This window comes from Musa acuminata, chromosome BXJ1-6 (genome assembly GCF_036884655.1).
Source record: "Musa acuminata AAA Group cultivar baxijiao chromosome BXJ1-6, Cavendish_Baxijiao_AAA, whole genome shotgun sequence".
In the NCBI taxonomy this organism is placed as follows: domain Eukaryota; kingdom Viridiplantae; phylum Streptophyta; class Magnoliopsida; order Zingiberales; family Musaceae; genus Musa; species Musa acuminata.
The window spans coordinates 14,207,334-14,233,361 of record NC_088332.1 but is presented as its reverse complement, the minus strand read 5'-3'; the positions used below and the strand labels follow the sequence as shown (position 1 = coordinate 14,233,361).

The 26,028-nt window shown below is 38.9% G+C and overlaps 5 protein-coding genes and 3 non-coding genes across 13 annotated transcripts; all 8 read right to left on the bottom strand.

The window, feature by feature from the left end:
• Nucleotides 1-2,049: 2,049 nt before the first annotated feature.
• On the bottom strand, nt 2,050-4,674 carry LOC135676439 (psbP domain-containing protein 4, chloroplastic-like). The gene is made up of 5 exons (XM_065187613.1): nt 4,066-4,674; nt 3,618-3,721; nt 3,380-3,488; nt 2,488-2,715; nt 2,050-2,390 (listed from the first exon to the last, which is right to left on the bottom strand). The coding sequence occupies exons 1-5, from the start codon at nt 4,340-4,342 to the stop codon at nt 2,326-2,328; spliced, it is 783 nt and encodes a 260-aa protein (XP_065043685.1). The 5' UTR covers nt 4,343-4,674; the 3' UTR covers nt 2,050-2,325.
• LOC135677959 (small nucleolar RNA Z279/snoR105/snoR108) lies at nt 4,581-4,684 on the bottom strand. The gene has a single exon (XR_010514788.1). It is a non-coding gene; the product is annotated as a small nucleolar RNA Z279/snoR105/snoR108 (small nucleolar RNA).
• A 139-nt stretch (nt 4,685-4,823) lies between these two features.
• On the bottom strand, nt 4,824-8,736 carry LOC103988062 (pentatricopeptide repeat-containing protein At3g13880). Its single transcript, XM_009406572.3, has 2 exons — nt 6,789-8,736; nt 4,824-6,218 (listed from the first exon to the last, which is right to left on the bottom strand). Exons 1-2 carry the CDS (start codon nt 8,537-8,539, stop codon nt 5,465-5,467), a joined length of 2,505 nt encoding a protein of 834 aa, XP_009404847.2. The 5' UTR covers nt 8,540-8,736; the 3' UTR covers nt 4,824-5,464.
• A 150-nt stretch (nt 8,737-8,886) lies between these two features.
• On the bottom strand, nt 8,887-9,947 carry LOC135676440 (uncharacterized). The gene is made up of 2 exons (XM_065187614.1): nt 9,656-9,947; nt 8,887-9,571 (listed from the first exon to the last, which is right to left on the bottom strand). Exons 1-2 carry the CDS (start codon nt 9,825-9,827, stop codon nt 9,039-9,041), a joined length of 705 nt encoding a protein of 234 aa, XP_065043686.1. The 5' UTR covers nt 9,828-9,947; the 3' UTR covers nt 8,887-9,038.
• Nucleotides 9,948-10,019: 72 nt separating this feature from the next.
• Nucleotides 10,020-10,093, bottom strand: TRNAT-AGU (transfer RNA threonine (anticodon AGU)). Its single transcript has one exon. It is a non-coding gene; the product is annotated as a tRNA-Thr (tRNA).
• A 97-nt stretch (nt 10,094-10,190) lies between these two features.
• Nucleotides 10,191-10,264, bottom strand: TRNAT-AGU (transfer RNA threonine (anticodon AGU)). Its single transcript has one exon. It is a non-coding gene; the product is annotated as a tRNA-Thr (tRNA).
• Nucleotides 10,265-10,542: 278 nt separating this feature from the next.
• LOC135676438 (regulator of nonsense transcripts UPF3-like) lies at nt 10,543-20,297 on the bottom strand. 2 transcript variants are annotated; one of them, XM_065187612.1, is made up of 12 exons: nt 19,882-20,297; nt 18,593-18,699; nt 17,811-17,906; nt 17,592-17,690; nt 17,395-17,471; nt 15,509-15,616; nt 13,748-13,898; nt 12,797-12,867; nt 12,297-12,705; nt 12,084-12,205; nt 11,950-12,003; nt 10,543-11,221 (listed from the first exon to the last, which is right to left on the bottom strand). In XM_065187612.1, the coding sequence occupies exons 1-11, from the start codon at nt 20,019-20,021 to the stop codon at nt 11,977-11,979; spliced, it is 1,407 nt and encodes a 468-aa protein (XP_065043684.1). In that variant the 5' UTR covers nt 20,022-20,297; the 3' UTR covers nt 10,543-11,221; nt 11,950-11,976. The 2 variants fall into 2 exon arrangements, with proteins under 2 accessions (XP_065043684.1, XP_065043683.1); XM_065187611.1 differs by lacking the exons at nt 10,543-11,221; nt 11,950-12,003 and having other exon boundaries at nt 12,010-12,205.
• A 995-nt stretch (nt 20,298-21,292) lies between these two features.
• On the bottom strand, nt 21,293-25,010 carry LOC135586575 (uncharacterized). 5 transcript variants are annotated; one of them, XM_065187606.1, is made up of 6 exons: nt 24,594-25,010; nt 24,288-24,420; nt 23,541-23,688; nt 22,995-23,031; nt 22,434-22,728; nt 21,293-22,340 (listed from the first exon to the last, which is right to left on the bottom strand). In XM_065187606.1, exons 1-6 carry the CDS (start codon nt 24,777-24,779, stop codon nt 22,228-22,230), a joined length of 912 nt encoding a protein of 303 aa, XP_065043678.1. In that variant the 5' UTR covers nt 24,780-25,010; the 3' UTR covers nt 21,293-22,227. The 5 variants fall into 5 exon arrangements, with proteins under 5 accessions (XP_065043678.1, XP_065043681.1, XP_065043682.1 ...); XM_065187609.1 differs by having other exon boundaries at nt 21,293-22,360; nt 22,438-22,728; XM_065187610.1 differs by having other exon boundaries at nt 22,438-22,728.
• Between the last annotated feature and the right edge of the window lie 1,018 nt (nt 25,011-26,028).

Genomic DNA, 26,028 nt, shown 5'->3' with positions numbered 1-26,028 from the left:
ATATTGTAATCATTTTCATAATAGCTCAAGTTTAATTAAGTGAATTTAAAATAAAAATATACCTCGAAAGATATTACATAATTTCAAATGGCTTATTTATTTCGAAGCATAATTTCTATCTTGGAACTTCGATAGGTATTGCATATATGATATTTTTTCATCTTAGGCTTGAGTGCACGAGATTACTTTGATCAAATATTTTTTTATATATAAAGAAATGATTGTTATAATGTATACAAAGGACTAATTGTTACGAATATTTTTTATTTTGGATTGATATAATGTATATAAAGGAATGATTTGATCATGTCGAATACTTCAAATACTTTTTCATCATAAATAGATACATCACACGTAAGAAAAGTTTTGGATGCATCGAATGTAATATATGCTTTTTTTTTTTTTTTACTAGGTTGGCATATTACACACAAAAGGATGCTTTGATCATGTTGGATGCTTCGTATACTTTTTCTTAGGCAAACACATCATGCTTAAGAGGATGCTCTAGGCATATAACATGTTTCAAATATTTTTTTATCTTAGATGAACACATTATGTATAAGGGGACATGTCAATCGTATCATTTTGGATAGATGTATGATGTGCAAGTGCATACTTTTGGTATGTCATGTGATTTGGATACTTCTCTAGTCCATGTTATATGTATCATATGTAAGAAGATGATACTTTGGCTATGTCGATTTACTTTAATACTTTTTTATCCTACTTTGATTTATCATATGCACGATAGAGACATTTAGATGCATCGGATGTTTATTTATCCATTTAGATCGCATACTGAGTGTGATGCTTTGATCATGTTGAGCACTTTACATGTTTTCGAGTGGATATATCGTAAAATAGATGGCTGTATCGATCACATTGGATGCCATGAGCATAAATAGTTATTACATATTTGTCTTGTTAATAATAGATAAATGGATGAGTAGTATAGTGGTAAATAAGGATCTCTTACTTACAAGAGACTTGGGTGGATGAAATAGCTGCACCTAATCTGGTTGTGCTAGATTTGACTGGGATCAAGTTGGAATGGCTTGATCAAGTAGCTCGGCCATGGACCCAACCAATTAGTCTAGTGGTCTTATTCGATCAACAAGGGGTCAACAGACCTTATTTACCATTTATCTATTAACATAAATACCAAAATATGAATGTTTGTGCTAAAGTATTGTTATGCCATCTTGGAAACCATAGTTCAATTCCAAACAAAGCATTCTATATACCTCTATTTATTTTGTGTACCTAGTGATATTGCTTAAGCAAGTCAATGTAGGAGTCACGTAGCGTCATCTCGAAGGTGCTCGAAGACAAAATCATGTCTCATGGCATCGTGTGTGATAAATGCATCACTCGAAGAGATTCAAAGGTCCAATGTGTCCAATTTAAAGATCAACCGACTTAAGGATGAGATTGTCTTTGAATACCGACTTAAGGATGAGATTGTATTTGAATACATAATTGACTTCAGATGATACCAACTGTAATATATAATCAACTTGAGGATATACCAACTCGAGAATATGAACTAAGGATATAATAATCTTAAATGACACTATTACCTTAAGGACACTAGAAGGATGTAGTCGGGTGTGACTATCTTGAGGGAGCAACCTATATGGTGATATGATCGAATGCCAAAATATTTTGAGGGTGTGGTAGCCTGATGGGTATGATCATCGTGACGACGTGTTCGACTTTAAGATGTAATCAACTTAATGATGTAACCAATTTGTTGATACCATCAACTTGACAATAATATTCTTAAGAAAACAATTCACATAGAGGTTGGAATGCATACGAAGTTTAATTTAGTGAAAAAATGATTTGATATAAAGTTGTCTCCTGAATATTTACAGATTATTAATAAGTGGTTCAATGATGAAATATTCCTCTATGTGTGATGTGGCATATACATATATATTTTTTATGAACAGTGAACAACTCTTATATGATAATTAAACCAAAAGAGAGATGCGTTATATTTCTTCAAGTTCTTTGGACTTGCAGAAGGTCGGTTTGAGCCTATCGTGCAAAAGCTTGTTTACTGATTGATGCTTGGGCAGCTCAATGCTTCGAGTAATCCTAAATGATACATAATTTTAGCAAGGTGTACAATTTGGAGGGATGCAAGCTACCTAAGAAATTACAACCTCTAAGAAGGCAATCCATGGATTACCATTACAATTCTGTGCAGAAGCATCCCTTCTTTTTCTTCTTCTTGAGCAAAAGATTTCTTTCGTTGTTCGATCGATATTGATGACCGAGAACCATCCATCATTTACAAGATATCAACTTAGTTTGCTTCTAGACGACACGAAAGGAGTCCGCAATCTGTTTTAAATCCTTGTAGTGTCTCTTCCACTGAAGACCTGAAAACGAAGAGGAAGAGATTTCCGAGTTACAAGATCCATGACCTGTTTATCAAAAGAATCTGGTGATCGAAGAGTGTTCAGATATTGGTTTTACCGCTTCCTGTTACATTGAACAAGTAGAGTCGGTTTCCAGCAGCCGTAGCTGTGATTAGGACGTGAGGTGGTTCCAATTCAAATTGATAATATTTCCTTCCTGAATGTTCTGCTACTTCCATGCTCAATACTTTACCTTCTACGTTTTCACCAATTACTTCGGGGCCGAAAGCACTGATGACCTTGTCCGGTGGTCCAATCATTTCGATTTCTGCTTCTCCTTCGATGTCTACACAAGGTTCAAGCATAACATGATGAATGAGAACAAGAAAGATCTTTAGGAAGACGAGTGTTTCTTGCAATTGGCACTTCCAAGAAAACAAAATTCTTCAAACGAATGCCTGTAATCTCAAGCAAGCAATTCATTTTTGATAAATACTTTTTTACATTATCAAATTTGTCATTCTGGTTATTGTATGATACCTATTTTTCAGTCATATCCACTACAAAATTCTATGATTATTGGAAGTCATATTTCATCTAAACTGATTGATAGATCCATGTGCCAGTATATGTGTCCACATGGAAATAACAACACAGTACTTGTACCGTAGGCAAGTTTAGACTTTGATATCAACACATCAAGAATCTGCACAACAGTTATCTAAATTCTGGAATCATATTCGTCCGCATGAATTTTCTGAAGTAAATTGACAAGTTAATCAATCTTTTGTAGGGATAAGAGGAAACATTGATCAAGTAAAAGAACCATGCAACTCAACTAGATTTTCCTGAAAAGATTAGTGGAATGGTAAAAACAAGACAAAAGTTTCATTCTGAGTCTGAAGAGAACTAATTTGCTATCTGGTTGCCAGAACAAGCCTAATTTTAATTTGCTATTAAGTGCTATGGCAGAAGGTGTGTGCACAAACTATAGAAACATGGTATGATACCGGCAAATCGTCGAACAGGAGCTACGATAACAAACAGTCGGCCTTCCTTGGAGCTTGCAAATCTTAGATCAATCTCTGTGCCACCGAGGTCTGCAATCGATACGGGAACCTGAGGCGACACATGATTAGCAAAAGACAATTAGGTGCCAAAAGGAATACTTTTGTGCAGAAATGAGACGTAGCGATGAAGTCACATTCAAAGCATAATCCAAGGATGTCTTCCAGTAAGAACTTGTACCTCTTGCCAGCCATCTGGAACTTTGAAGCTGTATGGGATTATTGGACTCCAACCCACTCCATGGCCTCCGGATTTGTCATCCGGTCTACGATATTGCCTCCAACCTGTCTGAGCAATTTCTTATGAAGGGTTATCCAAACTGATTGCATACCACACTCGTACAGATGGTGATGAAACAGAGGAAATAACACAATGGATTTAACATCACAACCCTCTTAGACACTTCAGCAAACATGTTTCTTGCAGTCATATTTTCTGTGTTTTCTGGCTTAAGCAGACAAATAAATTACGCACTGCAGCAGCATCCATCTTGAGAAATTTGGTATAAACATTGTTGTACGAGATTTCAAGAAATAAATCATGTTATAAGCAGCCCAAAGATCACCAAAATTCATGAATATTGAATAGCAGAAAGGTCGTCATATAACTTGTATGAAGGAATACCAACCATTCTCGTCAGGCTCAGATAAGCCGGGGATCCTCCCGGCCAAGAGACCCTGCGTCACTGCCGACCCATCTCCAGGAGATCCCAACACCATCCCGGAAACCAACGACAAACTAGAAGCCAACGCGCACCTTCTCCCAAACAACCCCGTGGCTCTCTTCCCATCCCCTCTAAATCCACCTCCGTTCGCTGCTACTGCGCTGCACCTCTTCGGATGGAGCTGATGTCGGGGTGCGTACGTCACAGAAAAGCTGCAGCTACTGCAAAGGGTGGTTTCCATCCCTCCTCCAGCAAGACCGCAAGCTGAATCCCTCCAGTTTTATCCTTCTCGCAGACCAGGACACGTGGTGTTGTGGCAATAAAGGATAGCGCATCTAAAGAGTGGCCCTTGGTTTTGTGGTGGATATTCGATGAATGAAGTATCCAAACCTGTTAGTCCGATCGAACACGAAAAGAGCCCAATGATGCTGGGCTTTATCCAACCGAGAAAAGTTTTTGAGGTTTGCTTTACAGATTTTGGGATCAGAAGGGTAAAGATGGGAGCAGGCCCTGTTGTCGTAACAGGCTCTGGGCGGCTGCTCATCACGCACACGGCGCGAGCTTTTACCACTCATCACATCCCGTTTACTGCCTGAAGGATCATGATTTGTTGGTTAGCCCCCGCTCAGCTATATGTAGCCCGAAGCGATCCTGACTTCTTCCTACCTGTCGATGTGGGACTAAACTCAATTCTGGACAGATCGAATCATGGAGATGCGGTATACATCAATTTGGAGATCAACTGTTATTTTTACGGTGGGATCATTCCCTACAAAAGACCCACCGCTAGAAAAATGATCAACAATATCAATCAATTTGATTCCTTACGAATGGATTTACCTGTGTTTACTCGGTGCTTGATAAATGGTTACATTGACATTCTACATGTTATCGTCACAAACATCACCGTTGAATGTTATGGATCAGCGTCGTAAACTGCAGAAGACATGCGAGCAAAATAATATTTGGTAGATCAGATCACAGCAATTAATGGTGGTTAATGTACTCTTAAAGATCAAAACTGTAGAGAAATTGCTTCTTTCAAAGAGGTAAAATGACTGGTTGCCGGTGAATTTGCTTGTCTTGTTTGTTCCTACATTGGTTCATCTTCCTTTTTCTTTTCTTCTTTGGGCAAAGATCCGATATCAGCTGTCATATTCTGTTTGCCGATCATCGAAAATGTTGAAATTTGACTAAATTATGGACAGCAACTTTCCTTTTGCTCCATAAGATGTACAGTCACAGAACCAACAAATGCCCTCAGCATGTTTCACCTTGCTTTTTAGGCTTCCCTTCTGTTCAGTTGATTTCCAGAATGGCATAGTGAAGTTTAATGGCATTGCTGGTGTTGCACCAATTATAATTACCAGTAGTCCCCACAAGAACATAAGCCACCTCTAAACCGATGGAACCGGAAAGGATCTCTGAGGACAATCTCCCTCTTTTCACTCTCTGAGAACAATTTCATTGCTGTGTGACAGTCCACACACACCCTCAAGTTCTTCATAACACGAATTGGCGCCAACTGGGGTAGACGAATCATTCCAAGTGCTACTGCCAACTTCTCACTGTGATGGTTCACAAAACTTCCATTCTGTTTTGGACTGGAACCATTGATCTCCAAAGCCTCCATCTTGATATAACCCATCTTCTCTATTTTGGACAGCATTTCTTCTAGTTTATCGTATATTGCGTGACTTTCAGGGTGGGAATTATCACCTGCCACAAAAGAATGAACCGATGCACCAATCTCAATCCAGCTAAGACCTGGTTCCTTCTTCACTCCTCTTTCTTTCATTAAATCTCTTGCCCTCATCGCAAAGGATTTCCTTCCTGCATCGAGGTACATATTGTAAAGTAGCACATATGAGGCAGGGGAATGAGGCTCAAGCTCCATTATTCGTTCTGCCGCATGTGTACCCATTTCAGTGTCCTTGTGAACTCGGCAAGAACCCAACAGAGCCCTCCATAGGATAGGATCATCATGAAAACATGAGTCTAGTATGAATTTCTCGGCATCAACCAACCTCCCAGCACGTCCGAGGAGGTCAACAATACAGGCGCAATGCTTTGCATTTGGATACAAGTTGTAATATACTTTCATGCGCTCGAAATACCTGGCCAAATAAGATAGAAAAGATGTTTATCAGAATTCTGAAGAACTTCTGTGCACAAAGCCTTGTCAGCGCCCAAGAAAAACATGTTTATCAGATTTCTTGCAAACGTCTGTGCACAAAGCCTAGTCAATGCGAAGTATATTGCCTGAAGACAGGCAATAGTATTTACCACATATCTATTGACTAAGAAAATGTATTTTGGGAAAAGCATAGGAAAAAGAATTGAAGAATTCAACTCTTATAGAGTTGTTTCTTTTGGGGTAATTAGAAAAAGATATAATCCTAGTCTTATTCCTCTCATTAGGGGTACTGGTGCTGCTTCTCTACAGAAGTTCTCTACTTGTGTTTACTTTTCTAGATGCTGCATGGCTCACAAAAGCCACCATCTTTCGCATCTATAGAATGTAATCTTATTTCAAGTGGTGAAATAGATCTAGAGAAAATCTAGATTTTACAAACCCTCTCTTGCTATACAACGTATGAAATCTTAGACGATACCTACGTGAGTTTATGTTTTGGGAAAAAATGGATTTAAAATTTTTATCTCAATTCCAGTTGCAACAGAATTACCTGAGTCCCTCATCAACCAGTCCTCCATGACTACAAGCAGTAAGAACACCAAGCAAAGTAACATGGTTTGGGGAAACCTTGCAACCTTCCATCTCCTTGAAAAGCATCAGAGCATCACTTGCACAACCATGTTGTGCATGGCTTGAGATCATTGCAGACCATGACACTACATCACGATTCTCCATCTCCTGAAATGTCTGATTGGCAGCATCAACATCTCCTGACCTTGCATACATAAATATCTGGGAGTTATTTATAATGGTGAACCAATTAAATCCCACTTTAATGGCATAACACTGGATCTGCTCTCCAGACCTTGCCACAGCTAAATTTGCACAGGCACTCATCAAACATGATAAAGTGAAGTGGTCAGGCTTTATGCCAATGCCCAACAAATCATGAAACAAGCTCAGTGCCCACTCAAAATGGTCTACCTGGATACATCCAGATATCATGGATGTCCAGGTGACAATGTCTTGCTTAAGCACAGAATGGAAACATTTGAATCCTTCCTCAATGGAACCTGAGCTCGAATACATCTCAATTAGTGCACTTCCAATATACTCATCACGCTTGAGGTTATTCTTGAAAATTTGTCCATGTATTTGCTTCCCCAGCTCAAAATCATGGGGGAAGTTACAAGCTCTCAGCACACTTGAGAACGTGAACTTTGAAGATCTCATTCCTCTCCTTTGCATCTCGGAGAAGAGACATATGGCTTCATAATTATGTTCATTATTTCCATCTGTCTCCAACCGGGAAAACCCAGCAATCATGGAATTGAACACAACAACATTAGGATCAGGCACGGAGTTAAAGACCATGACTGCTTCACTCAAGAGGCCATTCTTTGCATACAAGTCTATCATTGCACTGCCCACAAATACATCGGAGTCCAAACCAACTTTAATTACACACCCATGAACCATCTTCCCAAGTATAACTGAATTGCTAAGGCTTGAGCAAGACTTGAAGACACCACCAAGAGCAAATGGATTCGGCTTTATTCCCAACCGGTGCATCTTGGCAAAATTCCTGAGTGTCTCCACATCCCAACCAATCCGAACATAGGCTGAGATCATAGAATTCCAAGAAACATCATCCAATTCGCTTGAACTATCAAAAACAAGACTCGCATCACTGATCCCACCACATTTCGAGTACATATCAATAAGTGAGTTAGTCAAGAAAACACGCTGATAAAATCCACTAACTAAAACCATCCCGTGAATCACTTTCCCCATCTTCAGGTCCCCAATTTGAGAGCACACACTCAGTGCACTAGCATAGGTGAAATGATCCAGCTTAGTTTGCACACTCCTTGCCTCGTTAAAAACATCCAAGGACTTGCGGCACACTCCAACTTGAGAGTACCCAGTAATAAGCGAATTCCAAGAGACGGTATCTCTTGTAGGCATTGTGTCAAACAGGTGCTGTGCAAGGGACATGTCACCGCATTTGCAGTACATGTTAAGGAGAACGTTCTGCAGAAACATGCAAGGTGTGAAGCAGGCCTTGATAATGTGGGCATGGACTTCCTTCCCATGGATCAAAGACAGGGATTTTGTGGCAGATAGGAGGAGTTCAGAGTACATGGGTTGTGACAGTGTGGGTGGAGAGGGAATTTGGATTTGGGTTGGGAAAAGGGTGGACAAGTGTTGTTTGGGTGATCTGTATAAGCTAACATGCTTGGGAAATCCTTCAAGGCATCTGCAAGTATGCTGCCATATTATCATCTGTGCTGGTCTCATAGGTGGTTATTGGGATACATGAACTATGAATTTATAGCCATCAATATAAATACTAGATACCATTCAAGGAATTCAAGTAATGAATACAATGATGATCTCTACAATGGCACAACAAGATTGCAACCTTTGTTTTGTGATGTGTGGCTGTGGGACTATGCATTGTGGCTGAGAAGAGCTATGACCTTCATGGCCTACCTGAAACATAATATAACCACTCAGTTGATTTGGTCTCTATCTATTGGGTTTCCCTTATTATTTGAATGGGCCCAAGATAGATGAGGCCCACTTCAATGGGGCCTCATCATCATCATCATCATCATTCAATCAATGAAACCATGATCATAAGCTTGGTTCCAAAACCTCTTTGTGCTCATTATTTCAGCACAGAGCTCCATTATTGTGATCTTAATACTTTTCATGGCACTACACATGATTACTTGGTGTTACAATATACTTTATCCACCAAATCATGCCAAATTAGCTATTGGAAGGCTTCTACTCAGTACAAGCTTGCAATCTGCGGGCAACAGAAGACCTGCACCTCAACAAGTGTCGCTTTAGGCACGTCTCCAAACACCGACTCCTTCCCGTCCTCCCTCTTCGCATAAGACAGCCCCAACCTGGACTTGGCTTGTCTCAGATCACCGACGCCGGAGCTTGCGTCCGGCCCCGTGAAGACACCCATCACCGGCGTAAGCGGCGGGCCGATGAGTAGGCCGTCAGCTCCGAACTGCGGGCCGCCTCTCGCGTAATCGAAAATAGCGGCGCCGCTGCCGCCGACCTTGGGCAGTATGACCGGATCATCCGCTGCTGCAGAGCCACCGGCCTCCTTCCAGTAGAAGACGAAGGCGTCGAAAGTGTCGTAGTAGTCGTCGGTGCTCCTGTATCCTTCGGGGTTGAATGCGCCGAACTTGAAGGACGTGGTGGTGTAGCCCACCACCACACAAGGGCCCTTGAAGTCGCAGCAGCGGTGGAAGTCGACGGCGCTGAAGCCGTCGATGGAGGCTCTGTAGCAGCATTTCAGCTCCCTACCTGTTCCATGAAACATGGAGAGAGAGAGAGAGAGGTGTGTGGCTGGCGTCCATGGAAGGAAGCAGCGAGATCAGAAGTAGGTACCTCTCAGGTGCGTGTTGGCCACTAGTGATCGAGAGAAGGGGTGATCGATGTCATGATACTTGTATGGAGGTTTCTCCTCTGCTTTCCGGCGCTTCCCCCAGTCAAAGAGGCTTACAGGCGTTGTTGTATGCCTTCTCGGGAGGATGGAAGTGGAACCAAGCATGCAAGCCATGAACAGAAAAGACGATATCCCAAGCTCTTGTGCGCTTACCTGCAGCAGTTTTGGTACATACAATTCTTATCCAAAAGCTGATGAACTCCTCACCATGACAAGGACAACGGACAACCAATCTCCATCTTCTTCTCGCTCCTGAGATTTTGTTGAGCAACTAACAGATGCGAACGGAAAAAAACAACTAATAATTGCTTTCATTGAGATTTGAACTCAAGACCTCCCGCTTACTAAACAGGTGCTCTAACCAACTGAGCTATGCAAGCTACACATTTTTAGGTTTATGTTAAATATGTTCTTCTTAATTCTGAGATTTTATCGAGCATCCAACAGATGCGAACCGAAAAAAATCCAAGTAACAACTGCTTTCATTGAGATTTGAACTCAAGACCTCCCGCTTACTAAACGGGTGCTCTAACCAACTGAGCTATGAAAGCTTCACGTTTTAAATTTATGTTAAATAATATAAATTATATTTAATCGTAACTCATATTACCCATCAATGGTTGCTGGTGCATAAATGTGACCACACATGCGTATCATATCAAAATTCATTGCCATCCAAACAAACCTATCATCAAAATCGAAACAACAATACAAATCAGTATCGTGTCAAGAAATGCTTCGATTAGCATATAAAATTAAACCTAGGATGCAAGTTAATATAGTTAGAATGAATCATAGAGTAATCAGAAGAACATAATAAGGCAACACATGAAAACTGTGTTCATATATAAGTCAACAGTAATTTCATCCGCAGACCTTTCCGAGAGTGCAATCCACAATCAACTCATTTTGACCACTCTCTCAATCTCATCAACAACTAAATACAAACACAAGGCACGGTGCTTAGAACAGGGGGTTTCCTACTATTACATAAGCATTCTGCAAATCAAGAAATCACATAGGCACCATGTCGTAAGACTTCTCCAACCTATGAAACAATAGCTAGATAGACGCACTGACCCCTTAAGTATTCTTTAAATTCTCTAACCAAGAGCAATTGACTAAGAAAGCTTCCTTGTTCTTCTGCAATACTTTCAGGTCTTCATGCCAAAATCATGGTAACCAACCAAAACTGTTCAGAGCGATAAAGACACATCTTCCATTTCCAACCTAAGAAATCATCCATCCAAGCACCCCATTCATCTTTGCAACTCGCAGACCCATTAGCTTATTTATTTCACCTGCTAGCGTCTTTTGAGCATGCTGCCTTTGATCTAGTTGAAGCTGTTATTCCTCGCGAGAACAATTCGGCAATAGCATACTTTAAGCAGCATTACCTAAAGAGGGTTTGCTGTTATGCACTTCACAGGATCCAGTAGTGAGAGTAGACTGAGCTCCACAGCCAAAATGTTGCTGCGGTTTGACAAATCCACAGCAATACATGTATCCTGCGGTCAAAACATAGTAAATAGGTCACAGAAAATAGTGGAAATAATACAAGGAACCAAACATGAAGTATTGGACAACTAAGAAGTAGCATACCCAAAAAGTTTGTATTCGATAAAATGAAAATGTTAAGGTGAATGTGCCACTAAAAAAGGTAAAAGAATATATTTCCATTGGTGAAGATAAAATGAAAAAGAAGAGTTAAAGATAGTATAAACATAGACCTATGAATGTTGTCCTTAGAATACATGAGACAAATAGTATTTAGTGGGGTGAAAAAAAAGGAAGACCCAGAAAGACATTATTAGGAACTACAAATATAGCTTTAAATTTGATTAATTAAACTAAGAATATTATTCTGAACATAATTCAATATAGTGGAACCCAAATAGTTGAGACATTTGTTGTTACTATTGTTTAGCAATAAAAATGCAATCTAATTGAGTTTACAAACAATGGCTCAAAATTTGAAAAATAAGGGTTATGGTTTAGACTACAGCCAAGGAGTATGGTGCTAGATATACTAACAGAAGATGCTAAATAGGCCAAAATGATGATTTAAGATTGCAGCTTATGGAATCCTGTGCTATATGCAGGAACTATATATCAAAATTTGCCTCCATTTTTCATATATATCATAGTCAAGTTTTAGTTGAATATTTGGTAGGATTCAACTGATGCTCAAAAAGTAACAAAAATCTGATATAAATTTTCAGGTAAATAATCTTACCATTCATAAGAAAATTCACGAATCAGATCAGGATTTCTGAACCCATACTTGTCTCTGCACATTATGTAGGAAGATTAAATTCAATCGTATGAAAGGAGGGTGCGGTTGAGAAATACTATCTTCTCATAGTTCACCTCATGGGAACTGTAGCCAGTGGATCCTCTCTTGGAACTCTTTCCCTCTGTTACACTCAAAGAGCCATCCACTTCCTTTATATCTCGTGCTAATCCACGACGGCCAACATGCCTATGATAACCTAAATACATTTGCAAACAATCAGTCATGTATTAGAAAGAATAACGCACAAAAACATTCAATTAGTTTGCAGTAAAATGACAGGTACTCACCATTCTCCACTGCAGAAAGACTGACTCGTCCACCTCTATGAATTTTCATGTCCTCACTTCTACTGACAAAAGACATGTCAGATTTTCTATCTCCATGACCTATTGACCTTTCATAGGCAGCAGCATGTGAATTACTATCACCATCAGAAACAGAATCAAGTGATCGATTATGTGATATATAATCCTTCACATTTAAGCTTGCATTGGGAGGCAAAGGTGGGCGCTTGTCCTTCTTCGAATTTATCTCGTGTATTTGCAGCTCAGGATGGGATGAAGATAAATACGAACGCCCTTCCCTTGAGAGCATGCTTTTAGTGATTCTTTCACTTGCCTGGTGTGTAGATGATGAAGTTGGTGACCTTTTTACTAAAGGCATAAAAACCTGCCGTTGCGGCACTCCTCTAGATGGCTAGACAAGAATATCAAAAGCAGTAGCTACAATTACAAAGATTAGAATACCAAAAAGGTTACATAATTCACAAAAGCAATCAGTTGCTTACATCAGAACCTTCTTTCTCTTTCCCTTTCAACAGCATGAGTTTGCTCTTTCCGCATTCAACAGCTCCAGAAGCTACAAAAGTCCCAATAGATCCAGCTACTTAGTTAAAAGAAATCAGTGATACTGTTATATGAGAGAAAAGCATCTTGGAACAAGCATTCATGAAAATCCACAGAACTGCTGTGGATATTCATGAATGCCCTTTTGTAGCTTAATTAATTGATCAGTGAAACTAAAGGATGCCCATAAATTAGAACTCCAAAAACCTAATACTGCTGTGGCAGCAATAGTGGGCACAAATGCAAGTGAATATCCACAGTCAGGTTAAGGATGTTCTAGAAGAAGAGAGAGGGGTGACAAGCAAGTTGTAAGCTTAATTAATTGATCTTCAGAAGACAGCCAACTTATTGTGAAAAAACAATTTAACAAAACCCTCAATAATATAGTCTCGCTGACAAATGCCTTCCAGAATCTCGCTGATTATTCTTCAACCATGAGAGTTTCAGCAACATGGATAGGCATGTTGCATGAACTTTAAATTTACAAGAAGCAATTTACTTCGAGATCATACAAATGGAGTAAAACAATAGTTATTAAATAAAATGTTTCATATCTTGATCAGGGAAAGATACCAATCCATTGTGCACCATGCATCAGTATACCTCCATGCCACCCAGTAGAGGTCTGACAGGAGGAGGGGAAGAATTGAAAAAGAGATAAAGAGGGGAAGAGGATAATACAATGCTAGCATACATATTATAATGCCAGTTCTATTTTCCTGTAAATACAGCCAAAAAATTGCAAACAACCTTAACTGAAGCATCGTATGGTAAGCCTAATCTAAAATACAGTACATCAACATATTCAGAAAAATAAAGCAGGCAGCCAAAAAACCTATTAGATGATATTTGAATTAACAATATTCACAGAGTGAGAATTGAACAAAACATACCAAGTTCATCTTCTAAAGCTTCTTTTCCCATTGCAGAAGATACAGACACAGATTTATCTACTTGAGGCTGCTGCTCTTCTCTCCTCGACATTAATATGTAAGTTGGTTTTTCTTTGGCACTCCCCTTTTTCATATTGTTCCTTAGAACATACTGCAGAAAGAAAAAGCGACATCAGCATCATTGCTAGATTAAAGAAGGTTTTTAAGATGGCCCATCATAATGATGTCTCTAGGTGCTTTATGACCATGGCCCATGCCCAGAAGCAACTATAATCATTTTCAAATCAAGAAATAAAAGTGATAATCCAATTGATACATGAGAACATTGTGATTCAACCATTTTTTTGGTTCAGCAACCAGCCCGAATCGCCAGGCCTGATCTGGGTCATAAGATTGCACGAACTTATGGCACAGATGGTGAGTTTAACAACCTTGTTTTCCGCTGGTAGGAGCAAGGTTGCATATATTTTCCCTCTTGAGACCAAAAATTTAAGGAGTCTCATGCACTTGGCCACCATTTTGTTGTACAGAAGCCAACCATCAGAAATCTCAAAGAACACTTCAAAAATTTCTTTAGTTGGGCATCTCCTAACCTCCATGAACTAGCAATTGCAGAACATTGATACAAGCTTCCATGTTTCATTTTCACAAAATTGAACTCCCTGAATTGACGGAAGCACTGAAGGCACAGGTTGGTTGTAGTGTAATAGCATATCATGTAAAATGCCAGTCAGAGAAATTACCATGGATTTGTAGTGAGCAAGAAAGGATTATTAGCTTTAGAATTGACAGCATTAGGTATACACAGCCATTTTTGTCCAAGGAGAATATTGAAAAGAACATATAAAGAATTTTGGACTCTTCAATTCTCAGGTTTTTTGTTGTGATTTGTGTGTGGCAGAGCACAGAAGGTTTAAACATTTTTTGAAGCCTCAAGTAATTCCTAACAAAGATTTTCTTCAGGCAACTACTAAATTTGAAAAAAATGTAGTGAGAACTGGGATATCTGTCGTCCAGATTGTCCAAATTCATCAACACAAGTTTACAGTTGCTTCTCTATCCTACATGCATTAGCACCCTTTACAAAAAACCGTGGTAAAAGGTCTAGAAACCTCATTGTACTAAATCTTAAAAGAAAACAACATTTATCATGTACCAAAAATGGTAAAACATGTAAACAATTTAGTCAATAGTTCTACACCTACTGCTACTTAGGCACATACTTGTGGACAAAATAAATTATGCTTCCTTTGACATGACATTACAGCGGTTAAGTGGATTCATCTGTAAAAGATGCTGCTTTATGATTGCACAGAGAGATTGGAAGTGTAGACTGCTTAAATGGTGAACAGGGATGCCACGAAGTGTATGCTCATCATTTACATAATGAGGAGAACAAACATCAGCAGAAAACAAGACATTAAACTGGGAACGAAAAGCACAATAAATAATTAAAAAACACACCAGTGATAACATAAGATCAATTCAGAAAATAAAAAAGAAGTAACCATTTCATAGCAAACTGGTGCAGTAAAAACAAGAACTAAGAATGATATTCAAAGGAACAGTTAGTAATGCTAAAGAAACTTAGATTCCTCGCCAATTAATATTTTATGAAAATAGTTATAACCAGAACAGGCTCCAGACTAAACAAATAAAAAAATACATAAGCATCATCAAGAAAAAAAAAAGCTTCAAATTCATGCACCACCTCAAATCAATTCAAACTGAAAAATAATAGAAAACTAAAGAAATGCATACAGTTGAAGTAGTGCCCTTGCGCTTCTGAGGGCCTCTTTTAGAAGAACTTGAGTTGCCAGAAGAAACCCCTGAACCTCTTCTATTGACTTTACGACCACTTGATAGTCCCTGCAAAATAATAGTATCTCAATGTCTGCAATAAAAGTGATAGCTTATACCCAAGGATGAAGTATCGATAAATTTATTTTGCAATAATTCTGAAAGCCCAGCAGAGCAAACAAGCAGAAATTTTGGTGCACATCATATAAAACCTTCATATAAATAAACCAATTAAAATATCCACACACTTTTCAGTTTGATACATAAATTAGATGTTCAAAACTGTCACTTCGTAACAATCATGTCCGATTTCCTCATCTGTTGAAAAGCAGCTATCACTTGTAGCCATGTAACTTTAGTAACAACAATGAGAATTGCAGCTTTAATGAGCATAAAGCATGTTATTGATTACTTGAAATTCATATAGAAATCACCACTAGTAACTGATTATTATGCTATATATAGCATCACAAAACTAAGTATCAAAGAATCATACTATAACCAACTCCATAATCAAAATATATGTTATAATGTCCACAGTTAGTCAATTAACTACAGATCTTCAACATCTTTTTATTTTTATGATCAACATAAGGACTAAACATTTTCTTTCCAAACAGAATTATATAATATAGTGGAATATTACTTCTCATTACAACCCCAAGTCAAAGTTATGCGGCTTTTTCCACGAAAGAAAAGAAACTCGATAACATATTGCCTCTTTTCATAGGTGGACAATGAGTTATATGCCATCTCATGTCATGGTGCTTGTGTTATGAGTACCATAATTTCTTCCATTTCAACTGCCAATGTGCCAAACAAAGCCTGTCAGGATTCTCAATTCTTCCTCATAGACAACTTGAGGCATGCATGATGGCACAATGGTGGTTTCACCCCATGGCATCCCCTTGCAGCATCTAAGAGGCAAGTACCACTTAGGTTATAAAGGTAAATCTTCTAAGATAGTTGCAAAACCAACCATGCCATCGAATCAAAGCGTTAGATCATGTTGCAACACCAACCATGCCATAGAATCAAAAAGTTAGATAGTTAACAAGAAATGTAAAAAAAGTAATGATCAAAGATCAGATGTCCAGATTGATGAGTGGTTTACAAGATTGACAGGGAATAATTATTATTGTGAAATGCTGGAAGTTACATCAGTGCATCATTGAGGAAACAGTGAAACATAACATTTTGGTTTTGGACATAACCAAAACCTTTCAATGTAGTCATGTGCTTTTTTATAAGACAATGTGGGGAGACTCTGATCCAGTTTTTCCTTTTTGTTCGTGCCTTATTTACTTAAAACATCACTACAACAAAATTTAACTAGTAATCATGCCCTAAAATACAATTAAATTCAACTCACTCTCTAGAATTTCACTTCAAAACAAAATGCAACCTATTGAATCATGCTTTATTAAGGACAGAATCCATTTAACTTTACATATTTCTTTATTAGAACCAAGGTTTTGTGCAAATTAGCATTGCCAATTCTCAACTCAAAATTATTCTTTTTAAGTATACACAATATCTTATTAGCTCCTACCATATTCTGAAGCAACTTTTTAAAGTTAAAATATTAAACGACATAACTTCAACACAAATTTATCCAAGTTAGAATATCTAGTGTTTGGATCAGTTTGGTCTCCGTGTAACTTCAGTCTGACTTGGATTTAAAATGTTATATGGAAACCAGGTCAACTTAGAAGGGCCACCTGTGGCAAAAACACATTTAAAATGTTTCCTTATTTATGTTGGATACCAGAAATGTATGACAAATAGCTATGTTAATTGATAAAAGATTAAAACAAAGTAGTAAGTCTACAAGATTCACATTGTACCTGAACGCCAACTTTAGCTGCTCTTTTTCGTCGAACAAAATCCATTAGAGGTGTTACAATAGGTGTTTCCTTCGCACCTATAGAATGGAAATATAAATTCGTCAATGCAATTATTAATTTCTTGATTTCATTGTATCACTGAGCTACCTAATTTAGCACTTCCTAAGAAAAAGTATCATCCATATATTAGAACTGACCAGCTCTTTCAGCTTCCTTCCTCTCCAGCTGAACCTCAGCACTAGGAAGATGTTCCACCGGCTTTGATATAAGCTCAAGAAACTCCATATATTCAGGATCTAGTTATTCATCAAATAACTGCTAGTGATTAAAGCAAAAAAATACTAAAGGACATAAGTCTAATATGTCAAGTTCACACTCACATGAAAAAAAAATTGAAAATGGATAGAAAGGTGTACCCTTAGATATAGTCCCTTCTCGACCATCCTTCTTTGACCATATATTTGGAACTTGTTGTGAAGGTGCATACTCTACAAGAGCCTTAAACTGGGCACCTGGGATAACATTTTTCAAAAATCCTTCATATAAAAACTATACCATAGATTACATGGACAAGATTCATGAAAAGTCTTAAACAGTTCTTAATACAGAATCACATTAGGACACAAGACAGCTAGCTTATTACAAAAATCTTTACTGTTCTTGAAATGATTTACATGTCAAGATCAGGCTTTCGCATCTTAATTTAGAAAAGAGAAAAGAAAGGCCCTCTGAGAAACTAAGTGTACAAGTACACACTGAATGCTAGAAAGAGAGAAATACTTTGCAGGATTAAGGCTAAAGCATTTTATACTGCATGCTCTAAAAGCTAAGTAAATGCTCACACTAGTTGCCCACAAAAACATAATTGTTGAAGACTTCATCAACTAATCTGCAGTTATGTGGTCAATCATGACCTTAGATGACCTAAAGCACCAAACCAAAAACTAAAAACTCATTTCAACATGGTACCATGTTTCCTACATGTAATACAGAACCTATTACATGATCTCAAAGTAATGTGAAATTCCTGACAACACAACCAACAGGTCTTTGAGAGAAAGTCAAGTGTATCAACTCTGTGCTTCTCAAAACACATTTCCACTTGCATAAATATGTTAAAACAATACAACTTTCAAGAAAATATAAAATAGAGATTCAAACTAAGTAGAAGTGATAAGAACAAAATGAAGTTAAATACCCTTCTCATTGACAAAAATGTGTCCATCAAAGAACTCAGCAAACTCAACCACATCTTCTGGGTTATTGAAGTTAAGATATGCTCGAGAATGTATTTGGTCTTTTTGGCTGCAGAATTGAATGGATATCATAAAAAGGAAAGAAAAAAAACTATCAGTAACACATTAAAAACAGGAGTACAAAAGAATATCTGAATGTACATATCCAAGTTTAGTCAGCCACTTGGCCCAAGAATGCTAAGTACTAAATCTATTGAATGTATGGTTGCTGTAATTAGCACAAGCAATGGTTATTTAATATTATATTTTATTGCATTCAGACAACTAAAACAATGAAGATAACCTATAGATCTCCATATGCCAATTTTACAACCTAAAATGACATCCGATAGAATTTTAAAAAGTTGCCACAAGAGCAGTGTGTCTGCAGAAATATAACATGAAGATTTTAAGAGAAATGTCATAAGTTAGTAAACACTTTTCTTATATTCAGTTATACTCTTCAGATAAAAGCCATGGAACACAAAAATGTTCTGCCAGAAAAGAGATTAACAAATAAGCAACAGCCACAACCGTATGCAAAAAAATGAAGTACAAATATATGAACCTAAAGAAACATATTACGAATAAAAAGACAAAATAAATTTACTGCCATTTAATGGATTAAAGAATCAAAAACATCCAAGATGTTTTCTTCTCAATGGATTCATTTTTATCCTACTGGGAACTGAAAGAAATAATAAATTTAACAGTATAAGTTATTGCCCAAAAAAGGAAACATAAACATATATGAACAATTTTTCATCCAGACCCTAAATCTACTATACATATTTCATGGTTCACTTGATAATCATTATCCCATATGAAGCATGTGAACTAAATCAATAGTTAAAAGACACCGATAAAACTTTTCAAACAATTTTTGCTTGGTTAGTTCCAGCCTGGCTTTGTGTAGATCACTAAAAGATCATAAACATCATGGAATCTTATAGTTCGGCTAATTGGGAGAAACAAGCAAATGGACTTATCACCTAAAAGTGCAATGCCAATTCAAATTTCTTCAAAAGAATTACTGCAGACATAAAGACCAAATCCCCCTGAACAAACGCACTACAAAGTTAGGGCCTCCTGTAAGACACTTGAAATAACAATAAAGCAGATTCCGTGAACCAAGATCTCTATGTTTAACCACCAACATCACGTTGTCTAATTATCAAATTCCATGGCACTTGGAGCCGCAGAACCAACAACCAAAACGAAGTCGTTTAAAATAGTAGCAAAACCCCTTTACCTGTTCTTCCCGGGACGAAAGCACACCCAATCGTAGCGGCCGGCGAACCTGCCATCGATCTGCTCCATCAGCACCGACTGCGAGATCGCCGGCGGCAAGTGCCGCATCACAACCTTCGTCCGATCGGGGGGATCCTTCATGTGTTCCACCCTCAAAACCCCCACCCCCGACCCAACAATTCCGCAAGAACTATGTCCCAGAAACGCCAAAATCACGGTCAGCGCTACAAGAATCCTCCGCAGATTCGTTTCTCTTGCCCTGGATTCGATCGAGGGGATGGTTAGGGTTTTTGCCCCCGAATTAGGGTTCCGATCTATGGTCTCGAATCAGCGTCCAGAGGATGCGAGCGACACAAGAAACCGACCCGATGAGACTGAAGAGAGAGGCGAGGAACATACATTAAGGACGCGAGTTGCGCACACGACGGCGTACATAACTTAGCGTACACTCGAACATTAAGTAACATATCGAGAAGTGCTCTTTTACTGCTTGTCAGTGACTCATCGAAGTACCTGTCCCGTGAGTGGACAGTGCTAGTGAAACAGGTGGTGCCCACATCTGACGCCAGCTTCCAATCAGAAGATAGGTCGGTGAGACATCGACATCATGACCGTCCAGAACTTACGTATACGTATACAGGTCGACCAAATCAGGTCTATGCACGAATCTCGATGACACCTATCAGGAGCTTGTGTGAATTTCAAAGAACGAATAATTAATTTTTTTTCCCTTTTGTGCTAATTTCATCTCAATAATGCCAATGCGATTTGCTAAATGTGCATTCCATACGAAACATTATAGAATTTAATTTGGTAGCGTACATAATACAAAAAAGTTAAAATATTACTAAAATTCTATTAATTGAAATGTAATAAATTTAAAATATTATTAAATGTCCATTATCAATAGTAAGAGCATTCATAATATTATTAATGTAATAAATATAAAATAATATTATGAAATATTATTTTATATGATGTATTGATTGGCAATAATACCTGATTTTTTTTATTGTTGAGTTTTACGAAAAAAAAAATTAAGGCATCATTTGAGAAAAATTGAAGTCTAGAAATTAGTATTCATAATATTCATTCAAAAGATAAACAAAGATAATATATTTCTTTTATATTAAGAATATTACACACCTACTTATGTAAAAACAAGCTTAAAAATTGATTAACGTATAAAAATATTTTACTGAAATCTTATACATTTTTTTTCTTTTAATCTCATTGTTTGTCTTTTCAAAAATAAGAAAATATATCGAAAATTAATTCGACCAAATCAAATAAGACTTAACTTTTTTTCGAAAAAAATACATATAATTTGCATTTCTCCAAAATCATCCATTCCACTCCCCTCCTCATCGATCACAGAACTATCTTGATGTATATTAAAAGCAGAACAATCATGAAGAGCAATCATAATAATCAAGCTACTTGAAACTATTAGCAGCAGTGGATTGCAGAAGGGTATCTGATAAAGTAGCATGCCTACCTAGTTATTACAAGATCCAGTTCTTAGTACATAGGATATTAGGAATACAAGTCTCTGAGTCTCTCTAATCCTAAACAGAGAGAGAGAGAGAGAGAGAGAACCAGCAGCAACAGTAACATAAGTTCCTCTAACTTTAAGCAGCATAAGAGAGAGAGAGTGATGAGGCTCTTGGACCTAACCATGGTGGTGTAGAAGCAGTAGTGTTAGTTAGGGAGAGGAAGAACCCATGAGACTAAAAATATATCTCGAGGGTCAGAACTCCACAGCCATATGTGGAGTTCATAGTACTGTCAGCTGGAACAGGGAGTAGAGCGCCATGCCAAAAACAAACACCAGCTCTTCTCTACACCTCCCTGGATTTTGGAGCTAAAACTCCCCATGGAGTTTAGCCACAAATGTTCACACAGAAGCTAAGTCAACAGAACAGAGGGTTAGTGAGTTCATCTTGCCTTTCCCTAGGCAAGTTGACTTCTTGTGGTTGATCACACTGGTGCAGTTGACATATAGGCTTGGGTTGATCAGTGAAGGTCATAGAAGACTTTAAATGCTTCTCTGTAACAGTGTATAAGCCCATCTCAGGGCAGTAGGATTAGATGGAGATGCTTTAACCCCGACCAGGGGATAAAGGAGTGGACACTGCACAGCTAGTGCAGCATCAAGTAATGGATTTGGAGTACTTGTAGTTGTGCTCCTCCAGTCTTGAGCTCGACTGACACTGTTTGCCCCTGTGGGACTCGATTTGGTCTGCGGAAGACAATCGGGTGGAAACCTGGGACTTGTGTTAGAGACGATGGACAGACTCACAGACAGGTAATGGGAACAAGGATGGAGGATGAAGAAGAACCATGGTTAGGCCAAGGGTTGCTCTGGTGCGGTGGGTGCAGCGAAGTGAGCAGGAATGTGTCTGTAGTGATGGAGTGTTGGACTCGGCAGGGTTGGAGCTGTGAGAGCCATTGTCATGCCTGTTTTAGAGCAGAAGACACTGTTAAAAATATTAGTACCCCGAATTGTAGACATGGTGATCCAATCTCAAGGAACAATGCATTGGAACAAACCTGCCTGTGCTGCGGGGCTCATGGCGAGGGACACGGGAGCTCCATGCAGCAGGGAGGACGGGAAGCCCGTCACCCCCGCCGTGGTGGTCATTGCAGAGTATTGGAGCATTTGAGGGTACTGCATGCCGTATCCTTGACCCTGATGAGGATAAGCCGCGGCGGCGCCGCCCTGTCCAAACTGGAAGTATGGGTAGTAGCCGGTGGTTCCAGCGGCCACCCCAGTTGCTGCTCCTCCGTAGAGTGGGTATTGAGTGGCTGCTCCACCATACATGTTGTAGTAGCTCTGGTGATCAGACTAAAAAGCAGTGAGTACTTGGTAAGTAGATGGTGTAGATAACTTTGTTTGATCTTCTTATATCCCTCAACGAGACGACAAAGATTCTTGTCTTCGAACAAGAACATGTTCTTGCAATAGTGAAGGTTCTGAGAAACCGGCATTGGTTCCACAACAAAAAACAAGTAGACACAGACGAGTACTACAAACGAAAACATTGGAACTTCATATCTCTTTCTATCTTTTCCTCGGAACAATGCATGCAAATGGGATCAAGTGGGACATACCGTAGCGTAGTTGTACTCAGCAGAATATGGTGAGAACCTGAAATCGCAGGTGGGAAGCCAGAAGTTAGCGTTCCGCTCATGATAGCCATGCTCATACATGCGTGTTCATAACACTTGAAGAAAGAATCCTCATGCAGGTTTAGAATGCAACCACGATTCCAGGAGAAAGCTACGTTCAACATGATCTACAAGCATAAGTTCATACGTGTACGTAAAAGCTTATCTACATGCATTTTTACCTGCTTTACTTAAACGAGAGAGAGAGAGAGAGAGAGAGAGAGAGAGGATGCCAGCTTTAGTGAGTGGGAACATGGAAAAGAGGATGAGTACTGTTCTTGTGAATAGTATATAGAAGACACAGCTGTGTAATACTGCTCGGAAGCAAGCATCCAGGCATGGAGAAGGATGAAGGTAGTGTTGGTGTAGATGGTGCAAGAGCAGGCCGCCATGATCGATCTCTCATGGGCCTGCTTTTTAAGGGGCAAGTGAGCGTGCATGTGCTGGCATCTGAACCTAACAATGTGTGTCGACTTCTTTACAGCTTACCCATAGACATAATAAGGAAGCCCTTGTTGGATGGCATAATGAGGGAAGGCGGTAGCAGCAGCAGCAGCAGCCGAAGCAAAAGCTGTTCCCATCCCACCTTGAAGGCCTGCCTGAAAAGATTTCACGACCCTAAAGTTCCTGCTCCCTCCTGTAAGATAAAGAACAATGGTGTTATCATCATCGTCGTCAACCTCAGTCGCACTGCAGCACAGTGTTGTCTCCTCCACGGAAAGGAATCCAAGGTAACAATCCCACAGTTGAGTTGAGGAAGAGTGAGACTCACTATAGCAAAAACAAAAATAATACTGATGACTTTACCTTAATGAATGAACAGATTCGATTCCTAGGATGGATGATGTGCTTGTCCCTTCGGCCTTTTCTCTATAGGCTTTGTTTTGTATTGAATAGCAAGTTTAAATTACTGTGACCTCATTATTTTTCTCTCAACCTTTTTGTGATTCTACACCATCAAACTTTAACTGAGCTCAAGAATAGCAACATGGGGGAAAAGGTCATGTTGATGCTCGATCATACAGCTAATGATGCCAGCATACTTTATTAGTAGAGTTAGTTGTCTCAGGCACAATGAAATAGGCATGATCCGGCATAAAGATATCATATCTTGCATCTATCACCTACATTATGAACTCCATTTCTTGGCCTCATGAAAGAGCAGAATATAAATTATGATTTGATCATTAATCTTGGTTCTTTGTTTAGCAGAAATTTGGAAAATGATTTGCTTACCATGAAGAGGTGTTGTAGGTTTAGATCTTTGAAGCCCTAAGGAGGCAAGGTTACAGTTAGCCCTCCTTCCATCGATGACGGGAGAAGGATCTATGCAAGCTCTCATGGCAGCCTCCGGCTCGCGAAATGTAACCTAGGAGGATGTGTAACAAGAACAAAGTAAGGAATACAATTCAGCTTATCGATTCTTAATGAGATCGTAGATCCAGATTCTCCGGTATAGGAGTCACAGCTATAGATCTTCCTTTTTTGTAATCTTAGCTGCAGATGATGGTAAGGAAGGAAGAGTGAGAAAGAAAGACTTACAAATCCATAGCCTTTGGATCTTCCTGTGTTCTTATCAGTGATGACAACAGCCTCGAGGATCTCCCCAAATTGCTCAAAGTATTTACTCATGGTGTCTCTTTGGGTCTCCCAAGCAAGCCCCCCAACAAATACCTTGGTGTAAGTGGTGTCTCCAAATTGGCCTGCCACATTAGTTGGTGGAGTCATCTTCCCCCTCCCCAGATCCTTCTCTTCTCCTCCTTCCTTCTCCTCCTCCTCCTCCTCTCAACTCCCCAATCCTAAGCGACGAGCAGAAAGATCAGCCACCAAATATAGCAAGAGATGGTCAAGGCTTTGGATGTGTGTTCTGTTAGGCCCAGAGAAGAGAGAGAGAGAGAGAGAGAGAGAGAGAGAGAGAGAGAGAGAGAGAGAGAGAGGATAAAGCTAGAGGGAGGAAAGGGAAAGACTACAAGGAGAAGGGACCTATGGCATTATATACTCTCCTTAAAACACTGCTGTTGTTGCTCACATGAGTTGGTGTATGGGACTCACCTTCTTGATGGACAAAGATGACAGCAGAAGGCATTGGTTGTGATGGAATTGAAAGGACTTAACCGTTGGAAATTTTCTTGGAGAAGGGAGAAGAGAGAAGAGAGATGCATATTAGAGACACTCAAGAATTAAGAACCTTCATCGATCATCATAAATTATACAATCTTAATGTCTCGAGCCTTAGATCTGTCTGTCTAACATAATTTAGCGATATGTAACATTGTTCAACAAGGACTTTTTTACTTGTACTCTTAAGCTAATCTCTTATCTAATCACATGTTAGTGATGGATTTGTATCTCTTTATCACCCATTGCAACAAACAACACCAAGAAGAAGCCTTCCAGCAAGACAACAGATGATTTCCATGGAGTGTGGACAGGCAGACTTGGATGTGGAAAGCACTTCACTTTGTTGCTGTCTCCCTCACAATTAATGAAGTTTTTTTTTTTCTTTTTTTTCCTTCATCAACCATCCAAAAAAACCATTGTATTTATATTTTTCTTTCATGTGTATTTTTGGGTATATATAAATAAATATATATATTGATGAATTATATTTATTATGAAGGGAATAAAAAGAGAAATAGCTTTCGGCAACTAAAGATGATGTCTCTCGCACGCCATGTGAGTCCCATCCATCAACCCTAGATGTTGTTCAATGCACCAATTTGGCCGATGTGACTAACACCATAATAATAATGCTCGGTCAGCATAAGATAAATCCACAATTAACGACACGAGAATCTATCATTCCAATATCTCGTAGCCCTCGTAGTGGCGAGATAACGTTATCCAAGGAGAAATGAGAATGTTGGGTATGGAAGTTGATTGGTTTGGCGGCGGATTTCGTCCAAGTTAGGTGCGGGTGGTCGTCCTTCTACTATTATAATCTCTTGTCGGATAGCGGACTAAATTGACAATATGG

Bases quoted from the DNA above. Each gene is read 5' to 3' on its own strand.
- LOC135586575 (XM_065187606.1), bottom strand. From the start codon at position 24,779: ATGACTCCACCAACTAATGTGGCAGGCCAATTTGGAGACACCACTTAC. The intron at 23,689-24,287 runs GTAAGCAAATCA...TTTATCTTACAG, and splicing joins ACCTACAACACCTCTTCATG to GAGGGAGCAGGAACTTTAGG. The intron at 23,032-23,540 runs GTAAGCTGTAAA...CTGCGATTTCAG, and splicing joins CTTCCTTATTATGTCTATGG to GTTCTCACCATATTCTGCTG.
- LOC135676438 (XM_065187611.1), bottom strand. From the start codon at position 20,021: ATGAAGGATCCCCCCGATCGGACGAAGGTTGTGATGCGGCACTTGCCG. The intron at 18,700-19,881 runs GTAAAGGGGTTT...TCAATTCTGCAG, and splicing joins TTTCGTCCCGGGAAGAACAG to CCAAAAAGACCAAATACATT. The intron at 12,206-12,296 runs GTGAGTACCTGT...AAATGTATTTAG, and splicing joins TCTTTCTGCAGTGGAGAATG to GTTATCATAGGCATGTTGGC.
- LOC135676440 (XM_065187614.1), bottom strand. From the start codon at position 9,827: ATGGCTTGCATGCTTGGTTCCACTTCCATCCTCCCGAGAAGGCATACA. The intron at 9,572-9,655 runs GTACCTACTTCT...TTCATGGAACAG, and splicing joins GGCCAACACGCACCTGAGAG to GTAGGGAGCTGAAATGCTGC.
- LOC135676439 (XM_065187613.1), bottom strand. From the start codon at position 4,342: ATGGAAACCACCCTTTGCAGTAGCTGCAGCTTTTCTGTGACGTACGCA. The intron at 3,489-3,617 runs GTACAAGTTCTT...GTGTCGCCTCAG, and splicing joins TTCCAGATGGCTGGCAAGAG to GTTCCCGTATCGATTGCAGA. The intron at 2,391-2,487 runs GTAAAACCAATA...CTTCGTTTTCAG, and splicing joins GTTCAATGTAACAGGAAGCG to GTCTTCAGTGGAAGAGACAC.
- LOC103988062 (XM_009406572.3), bottom strand. From the start codon at position 8,539: ATGAGACCAGCACAGATGATAATATGGCAGCATACTTGCAGATGCCTT. The intron at 6,219-6,788 runs GTAATTCTGTTG...TTATTTGGCCAG, and splicing joins CTGGTTGATGAGGGACTCAG to GTATTTCGAGCGCATGAAAG.